At 37.8% G+C, this 9988-nt stretch overlaps 1 protein-coding gene across 7 annotated transcripts in view; it reads right to left on the bottom strand.

Moving 5' to 3' along the window:
- Positions 1-9988, bottom strand: part of LOC135294346 (GTP-binding protein 10-like) — a 54760-nt gene that overhangs the window by 24580 nt on the left and 20192 nt on the right. For 5 of the 7 annotated variants that reach the window (XM_064409475.1, XM_064409509.1, XM_064409501.1 and 2 more), the window contains 3 exons: positions 8867-9061; positions 7810-7896; positions 5251-5355 (listed from right to left, as the gene is read on the bottom strand). In XM_064409475.1, the coding sequence (XP_064265545.1) occupies positions 5251-5355; positions 7810-7896; positions 8867-9061 (387 nt within the window). Of the gene's footprint in view, positions 1-2076; positions 3178-4281; positions 4476-5250; positions 5356-7809; positions 7897-8866; positions 9062-9988 lie in introns of those variants that run through there. The other 2 variants (XR_010356478.1, XM_064409517.1) reach the window with 2 other exon arrangements.

Raw genomic sequence — 9988 nt, 5'->3', positions numbered from 1 at the left:
ATACTTAGCTCATATATAGTTTGTAAAATATCCATCAAGTCTCATAGATTTGCAAATGTTCATTTAGATAAACACAATATTGAACTGCATCTTCTAAAATATATCTGCTACAGTATTCTGGAGAGGGTACAAAAGTAGTGAAGATTTTTCTGACCCATAAACATCACTTTAAGTTTTTGATATAAATAACATTTTTGAACAAATGGAGTTATTACACACCCAAACACAGCAACTTCAGGAATTGATACATTATGATGAGGAGCAGTTTGAGAGCAATTATCTAACCTGCCCCAGCAGTATCCAGTTTATAAAGCTGTGTACTGCATTGCATTTACAACAGAAGTTTTAACTGGCATAAACAATATAAAAAATGCCCTTTGTTCATCTACACTGATCACCCACAGAAGTGTTAAAGTATAACAACATTTTAAAGGGATTGTTTCCTCTATTAGTGGTCTTTTAATTGAATGCCAGAGCAAGGTATCCTATGCAGTTTTAAAAGCTTCATTCTTCTTCAGGCACTAAGTCTGTTTTAATTAGTTTTTTATAAGACACAAAAGTGCTTAGCATCCACCATAATTGTTTCCAGAATGTTTGAACAATCAATTGCTATGGTCACTCTGTGGTTCTGCCAAAGGGGCAGGGGATTATGAACCCCAGGTCACAGCAGCAGCAGCAAAACAAATTCCAGGTGGACATGCTATGGTGCCCATCTCTGAGAGCTGTGGAAAGCCACAGCTGACTACTGGCATATCAGCATGAGGGATTAACAGTGAATGGCATTATTTTTTCTTCCACCACTCCCCCTTCTTTTTCCATCCATGGGTTACAGCAGGGACAGCAAGCCCAGCTTCCTGGATGTTGACTGTTCTCCCCTGCAAGAGCCAAACTATGGTCCATGGCTGTCTGGCAAAATCAAATGCTGTTTGTGCTGCTGTGCTGCCTGTGTTAGTATGATTTATGAAGGATACATGTAACTATTTGGAGAAATTCTGTCCCCTTCATTCTCCAGTCATTATTAATTAACATTAATGCTTAATTACCAACAGCATTTGCATTTGCAGCTGCTCATTTGCAGTCAGGGTGTCTGCAGCAGAAACAACACAGTTGTGGGAAAATGTCATGGGGCTCACTTTGTGACTGATATAAAGTTTTTGCAAAAGCAAAACTGATTTCCAGTTAATGGTTCTTTATCCATATTTTTGCTCAGAAATTGGAAGGACTTATGTAAGTCCTCCACATTTTTTATAATGGGCCTTTGCCTTGATGTCCCGTAATAATGAGTCATCTACACATTCCCATATATGCATGTAAAAAAGCATGTAAAAACCCCTCCAAAAGTCACAGTCTTTGGTCTCCTAGCAAAATATGTATAATTTGGTTTTAATTGTAAAAAGGCAACAGACCATACATTCTCTAAACAAGTAATAAAGCAGCAAGGCTTCTGCAGAGCTGTCAGACAAATATAAACATAAAAAACTGAGCAAGACTACTCGACATAAGACTTCAGTTAGAGAATCTTTATATACCTTGGCTAATCTTTCTTGTAGGCAGGCAAGAAATACAAATAGGCTAGTTTAATAAAACAAATTTTATACAGATAGTCTTGGGAAAATGTCATCATTGAATTATATTATAGTTAAAAATTATCAGTCACCAAAGGGTCACCATGAAAAGTTAAATTAAATTAGCACAACTCAATTTAACTTCTCTATCTTTAAGTACCAGATGACGTTTCTACTCTACAATGTGATGACTTTCTTACTCAATAAGGGTGTAACAGACCTGCCCATAAGAAAAATCCTTTCCATTTTTGGAAAATGCATATACAGAGATTTTTCTAAACCTCAAATATCTTTTTTCATATGTATGATTTATTTTATTTCATTATTTTCTCAGGGTTCTTCTTTTTATAGAATTTAGGTAGTCAATTCTGAAACAAAACTTATGCCTGTATTTTTAATGCCACCACTTCTTGTCACTTGTCTTGTTATGTGAAAAACATTTTTAAGATACACTTATACACACACCTATCCCATTCCTCTTTCATGAAGTAAAAAAAAAAGTGAGTTGGAGTATGTTTAGCTCAAATTTATTGCCTTTATTTCAAGCAGGGAGTTAAAAAAGCAAAACTTTGTACTTTTCTCAAGGCAAAAAAGACAAACTAAGTGCCAGTTTGGACGTCACAGCATAAAAGCTTGCAATGTCACAGAAATTTGTGCCACAGCACTGGACAGCAACTGGTTTTAAAATGAAGATCCTCAGGGAGTCTTGTGCTATTGTAACATAGTGAATTCTGGCATTGCCCAAAATAGAAAATAGCTCAGAAATTGAGTCATCTGCACAAAGGTCTGCTGCTCACCAGTTCGTGTAGGCATTCTAGAGGTGCCAAGATGAAAGAAGATGAGTTCTTTTTGGAGACAGTGGGAATAAGAGCCCAACAATTATTAGATTAGTAAGATCAGTTAAAGAGCTGGGAGCAACCCAAATGGAGAAGGACATTGCAACAGGCCTCTCCAACAGGCTGGGAGAAACTGCTGGCACAAACAAGCTCCTTAGTGAGTGTTTAGATGAAAACTGGGATGTCAGAAGTCCTGATGCTAAAAGCGACAATTCAAGAAACAAAATGGGCTTGGACAACAACTATGTGGGTATGGTATTCAGGAAAATGAAGAATCAAATGTGTTTATGTGAAGATTTATCCCCCTGTTCAATGAGAGGCTTAAACTGCAGTGTATGGAATATGTAAGGAAGAGATGCAAATGAAAACAGTGGATCTGCTGACAGTGGATATTAGCATACAAAGTCCCAGACTAACATACCTTTGTGCCATACTGTACAGGGGACTTTATTAATAAAACATTCCCAGATTATATTAATTAAGGGAAAATATAAATTTACTCTTTTGATGTTCTGAGCAATTTTTCAAGTCATTAAAAACAGATTTTATCTTGTATCTACTTATAGGTAACTACATATTAATATATCACTCTTTGGTACAGTATCTATTCTACAGGTACTGATTTTTTCTTGACGGAGTCCAATGTTTTATCTCTTCTGATCATTTTTTAAGGCTCCCTTACAAACAGAGGACTTTCTAGGAGCATGGTCTGTATCAGCCAGTGGCCCTTGCTGATGAGGCGTACTTCGCATAGTTACAAAGCGACCAGGTCCGACCTGAAATACAAAATAAATACATTGCTTGACTCTCATGCTAGCATTTAAAATGAGAGGACAGTTAAATCATGAATTACCTTTAAAAAATATTATTCAGTTAGTGCAGATACCTGCTGAGGTTTCTGAAAGCAACTAAAACTATCCTTTATACTAAATTCACAGTTTGTTTCCATCAAAACAGAAGAAAGGAGAGAGTGTTTTTTCAGTGAGTACTTTTACATGCTCTGTTTTTCTGCCTTTGTGTTATGATTTATTAATTGCAAAAAAGAAATTCAAGCCTTTATCCTATAGAAGTTTGCTGTACAATGTTACAATGCTGTACAATTTGGATTTTTATAGGATGTCAGCCACAGTCTCTGACCTCAGAATTTCACTATACATTATTATTTATTACTCCAAATAAGAAAAAAAAAAAAAAAAGAACAGGCCCTCTTTCTCTCAAAACGCAATTGCATAGAACTACTGCTCCAGGAAATTCCAAGACTGAAAGACACACACCCTTTCCAGATTCATTATTACTCTTTGTACTGAATAGGTTGGGGTCTTGGAATAATATCCCTGAGTGACAGCTCTGTCTTCTAATCATGACCACTAAAAAAAAAATGCAACTCCTTGCATGCATGTAGCTCACATTTGATTAGCTGACCTTTGCAAAGGTCAGTTGACTGGTTTGCAATAACCATCATTTCATCTCTCCCCGCTGAGGGTGTTTGGCAGATTGTTGCATTAAAAAATTTTCCAGCCATGTCTGTCATTTGTAATTCTCCTAAGCAAAGTACCTGAGGAATGTTATATGATATTGCTGATGCATTTGTTTTCTCAATACACCTATTCTGCAAAATGGACTAACCTTTTCCTTCCTTGTTTTTATCTACAGTTATTGAAATATTGATTGTAGAACTATGAAGGTAATTTTCTTGTTAAATCCTCTCCCTCTCAGATATAAACATTCATAGCTTGAAGTTCAAGCCTTTAAAATAAAATCTGACAATATATTTCTCTCCACTAACAATTTCCAGATTACTCATGCTTATATCAAAATTTTTCAGATACTTTCTGCAAAATATTGCTGTGTAACAGTCTCACTTTTGTTTACGCAAGTACCTAAAGAATTGTTCCAGCCTACTTCATCTTGCATTCCTAGATGTGTCCTTCCATATCTTTCTGATGTTTAAGATAATGTGGGAAAAATCCTAGTCCAGCACTCTGATACAATCCTCTTGGCTTCCTATTAGCTTCCTTGCTTCTCCATCACATCAAACATGAACTTCCTCTTTTCTTTTTCAATTTGCAGCCACCTTAGTTGTCATTATTATTCATTCCAGAGTGCCCAAAATAGAAAAAACATGAGGTGCTGTTTTCAAACTTGTATGAAGACAAGAGATTCTTTCTCATTTTTCCTCACATGTGAGAGTAACTTACAAGCAACAAATAAACTATCCCCCTTAAATCCTTCTCAGCTGTGATGCTTACACAGAAATAATCCAGTTAGCTCAAAAACAATTTATTGGCTAGACTGAAGATTCTCCCATGTTTTGTCAAAACTCAACATCTAAATATGCTGTTAGGTGTGAATTAGATCTTAACAAAGGCTTTTTATTTTCTCACACTTCAATTAACTGATAGAAATGAGAACAAAATGGTTTCTGAAGATGCAACAAGTGGTGTATCTGCAGGCAGTCAGGGACATGCTACTGATAAAGGACACCTCAATGGACGTATCAAAGATTGCCCAGATGTACTCAAAGGAGCAGGTCTTGACCTCAGCAAGGTTTTCATGAATGGCTGTCTCACGACAGGTACATGTCACATAGCACAGGGCCCATCCTACCCACACTTTTTCAGAGTAATCCACAGATCTGAATCTCATTCTGACCAAGTGCTTGTCTAAGGCTATGTCAGAACAGGTAATGGCAATTTGCAAAAGATACAGACTCTTTCTTACATACTTGGAGCTTGTCAACATAAACATTATTAAAGAAAGTGTAAGCAGCAGCATGTATACAGCGAAAACAAACCCCATACCACTTACGTATTAGTGAAAATAAAACAGTGTTGTTAAGGATTACTTACTGTTACGTGGAGTTTTGGAATATCAGTAGAATGGTATGGTCCATTTTGAATGTTTGCCTCACATTTGGAAGCCTCTATTAATGTGTGCTGAAGCCTTTTTGCTTTCTAAAGATAGTCAGAAAAAAAGGTAAAATTGTTTTAATCTATATTAATTGTGTCATTTGCACTCATTTGAAAATATACAAACAACATGACAAAATAAATCAGGTTATAATTCTATTTGCCTTTAACTGTAAGTAACCTCCCCCTGTTTTTTGACTCTTCTTGTATTGAACACCCAAAACCAGAATAAATTGGCATGACACTGCAAGGGTGGGAAGGGAATCCCTGCTTGCTTGACGTGTGGGCTGTGCTCTGTGCAATGCAGCCCTTGGTGCTGTGAGCCTTCATGGCCACAAGAGCACACTGCTGCCTCACAGTCAGCTTTCACCCCACAGAGCACACAGCCACCTCTCCAGGCAGACCCAGCTGTACTGAGGCATCTCAACACAATCTCAATATATCCCACGTGAATGACGTCACATTTTCATTTCCTGAAATTCATGAGCTTTTGATCAGCCCATCCATCCATCTTCTGAATAGCAACCCCACCTTCCCAGCATATGGATTTGCTTCCTCCAGCTCCGTGTCACAGAACTCCAGAACCACAGAATGATTTGGGTTGGAAAGGACCTTAACGTTTATCTAGTTCCAACTCCCATGCCATGGGCAGGGACACCAGACCAGGTTGCTCAGAGCCTCATACAACCTGGCCTTTAACATTTCCTGGGATGGGGCATTCACATTTCGAACTTGATGAGGATGGATACTAATTCAATATCCAAGTCACTGATGGAAAAGTTAAATCAACACTATACTATCAACCCAATAATTAACTCAGAGAAATATCACTCAAAACTGACCACTAGTTAAACTTCAGTCACTGGCCACTGTCCTTTAGAGCCCATCAGTCCAGCCAGTTTTTCCCACAGCTTGTAGTCGAGCTGTATGTAATCACCAAGGGAATAGGCATCCCCCTTCCTCTTTTTCTAGAACAAATAATTTTATCACAGAAGGCAACTATGGTGGCAAAGCATGATTTGTCCTTGTGTCCTGGCTTGTAAAATAAGCATATATTCTATTTTGCCATCTGTTGGAGGTTAGGCAGTTTTTCTTATCTCTTTCAACAACAATGACACTGCCAGGAAGATAATCTCCTGCTAATGGGCTATATAATGTCCTGGCTTGTAAAATAAGCATGTATTCTATTTTGCCATCTGTTGGGGGTTGGGCAGTTTTTCTTATCTCTTTCAACAACAATGACACTGCCAGGAAGATAATCTCCTGCTAATGGGCTATTGAATTACTCACTGTGGCTGGTAAGATTATCCCATTGAGAGATGCTCCACCCAGAGGGAGGAGCCAAGCATCCCTGCCACCATAAAACAAGCATTTCTGAGACCACAGACAGCCTTCTTCGCTGGATTTCTCAGAGGAATCAGGAACCAAGGCCCAGCTGCTCCTTCGCCGCATTTTCGGAAGGGATCTACACCCTTCTGCAGATCGCCGCTCCAGGAGGAGCAGCCACCATCTGGCTGGACTACTATCAACACCCTGACTTCTCAGGGTGTCAGGTTTTTCTCACTCTGCCAGTGGTTTTTTGCTTGTGCTAAATTACATTGTTATTTAGTTTTTTTTCTTCCTAGTAAAAAAACTGTTATTCCCATTCCCATATCTTTGCCTGAGAGCCCTTTTAATTCTGAAATTGTGATAATTCGGAAGGAGGGGGTTTACCTTTTCCATTTCACAGAAGGCTTTTTGCCTTCCTTCACAGACTCCTGTCTTTTCAAACCAAGACACCTTGGTAAATTCATGACAGTCTATACCAATCTCCTTCCTCCTCCTGTGCCTAAAACTGCTTCCCAGCGACTCAGTTAAAACTAATGAGTCTGTAGTTCTTCTGTCCCTTTTTCACTTCTAATTCTAGCATACATCTTCCCACAAGCCAGGGAGATGCCTGCATAGAAAGAAAATTGTTCTCCTTTGCAAGTCCTTTGGGAAATGAAGAAAAATTAAATTTAGCTGCCAAACTTTTTCTTCTAAGTCTGATTTCATTAATTTTCCAACTTAGTCTGGTTGGGAAACCGGTACTGTAATATTTTTATGTTGTTTTGGGAAAGGAAATATTGCTAGAAGAAACTCCTTTCATCACAAAATATTTCCCATCTTGAAAGATGTTTGCTGCACTAAAAAAAGAGAATAGAATTAGAAAAAATAAAGTAAGAACAACCAGACTCATAGTTTCAACAGTTTTAGAAGAAACACACATATATACACCTACTCCTCAATTTCAAGTGACAATGTTGATCCCCAATTTGTGATTGTACTCAAAAGAATCAAAGATTGTGTAACTTTTCCAATACATCTTATGGTTACTTCTTCTATGTCTGTGTGAATATAAAATTTACTATCACTTCTACTTGAATATCCCTATAACTCATTAAGAAATGTGTTTGGAACTTCACAATTATTATGACAACATCACGATTGTAAGTTTTTTTGCTCCATCAGGTTTCTTACCTTCAATGCCTCATAGTTTGATGTCCGAGCCAAGAAATTTTCCCAAGATTTATTTGTCAGTTCTCTCTGTATACTGGTAGCTTGGATCTGTAATAGAAATGAGATTTACAACATGCAGCACAATGCTGGTATCAAATCTCTTCTGATTTCATTGCTTGTGCCATATGAAAAGAATGTTCACCTCTGCCCCTTTTGCTACCTTAGCTCATCCCTCTCACCTGAGATTGGAAAATAATGTTGTAAAGTACTTGCCCTTTGAAAACTGCACTTATGCACTGCCCTTATAAACAAAGAGGTTTTTGTGCAAACTAATTTTCCTCTCCCAACATGTATGCTGGATGAGGCCCAGCCCTTTCAGGAATACTTTCTGTATATTCTTACTCTCAAATGCTGAATAAAAGAGATAGAATTGGTTCAGGTGACAAAAGTGCTGTCATCATAATGCAAGACAATCCCTCAAAAACACTAGCATGAGATTTCAGACAATGGACCAACTGATCTTATTTCTCAGAAAGCACAAGAGGGTGAGACAACAGATGAGCAAAACCATGAAATGCTTGCCTTATAACCAAAGCTGCAAAATGTCTATATCTTGTCATTCTCAGCATGCTGGGAAGCACAAAGCCATACTTTCTGAAGTAATAAAGGCCTGTGAATATTCAGTAAGGGAGCTTATAATAGAGACTTATATTTCATTTTAAGAAGAGGTGTAGTGGTAATAGGTACTTTGTGTTGTTATCTGCTACAGATGAACACAGGAGCAACTCAATAGTAAAATAATGATCATTTCTCATTACCCCATTGCTGATGCATCACTGACGATACTGCTTCATTTTTTTCATGTTGCTCTCTAATACTGTGGAATTTACAGAAGCTTGGAGGACTGAGGTTAACCTAATTTAATTTAAAGTTAAAATTTGGCTCCTGAGGCAGATGTAAACTTTTTAAGCAGTGTTCACGTACAGGATTCTCAACATTACATAATAAGAACATCTGCATATGAATGGGAAAAAAAGCTTAGGTGGGCTTTCCTTATTTAAATACTCCTTTGTCTTACTTTCTTGTAACTTTTTTTCTCTTCCTGGATTTCCTGGTGGTGTTCTCTTGCCAACACTTCAGTCTGCAGAGCAACAACCATGCTTCCAGTATCTTCTGACACCTTTGAAATAAGTTTTAAGGCTTTCTCATCTGATGTAACAGGCCTGAATTCTTCTTTTATTTCTGCAGATATTTCACTCCAAACCTCTCCAATCTGTGTGTGAAACATACACCATATGATTCAGTAGTTATCACATCCTTCAGTTCCAATTATTCAAAATAAAACACAGCAACCATCTATCTCCTTATTTTTGTGTGACTTCTTGAAATTTTTATGCAAGGTTAGACTGCACTACTACTATGCCAGATTCAGTCATGATAAGCCTCCCTAAGACTTCCCAAGACCAAACTTGATTCAAAGAGGGGAACAAGAATGTTGATAACTACAGAAATTCTGAAGGAATAGCTTCAATATACCAATTTACAAGAGCAAAGTGTTGAGTCCTACTTCCTACTTCTTAAAATCTCAAACTTCAGACATTATTAGAGCAAACTGCAACACAAGCCATCAACAGAAGCTGGAATTATCAACCAAAGGCTGAGTCTTGCTATTTCCCGAACACTGCAAGCTCTCACAGACTTTGCTCCTAAGCACAAATCTATCATAAACTAAAGCATCTTTTGAGCAAGACAGCTCTCACAAAGCTTGTTGCCCTGTTGTAGTCCCTATAGGCACACCATTCTTCACTTTACGATGGATGGATGGATGGATGGATGGATGGATGGATGGATGGATGGATGGATGGATGGATGGATACTGCACATGGGGACAAAGAAGAGCACAGAGGAAACTTTATAAAAATGTGGTTTTAATGTCATTTTTAATAGTGTCCCCTTAAACTGACCTTACTGTGCAAGGACACAGTCCTATTGTGCCGTCCTTCCCCAATATCTTACTCTATTTTTTTCTGAGTTATTTTTAACCAGCATTAGTTTCTAGTCTTATTTGCTGCATGGTCACAAACATTTGTAGCAATATGAAGCAAGAAGATGGGGACTGATGCAATGTTGGAGGTGGGATTGTTTCTTTTGCTGGTGAATACTGGCTTTCACTATGTGAAATTATAGGTGACTTGTAACA

The sequence above is a fragment of the Passer domesticus genome, chromosome 1 (genome assembly GCF_036417665.1).
Source record: "Passer domesticus isolate bPasDom1 chromosome 1, bPasDom1.hap1, whole genome shotgun sequence".
In the NCBI taxonomy this organism is placed as follows: Eukaryota; Metazoa; Chordata; class Aves; order Passeriformes; family Passeridae; genus Passer; species Passer domesticus.
This window is presented reverse-complemented; position numbering and strand designations above follow the sequence as displayed.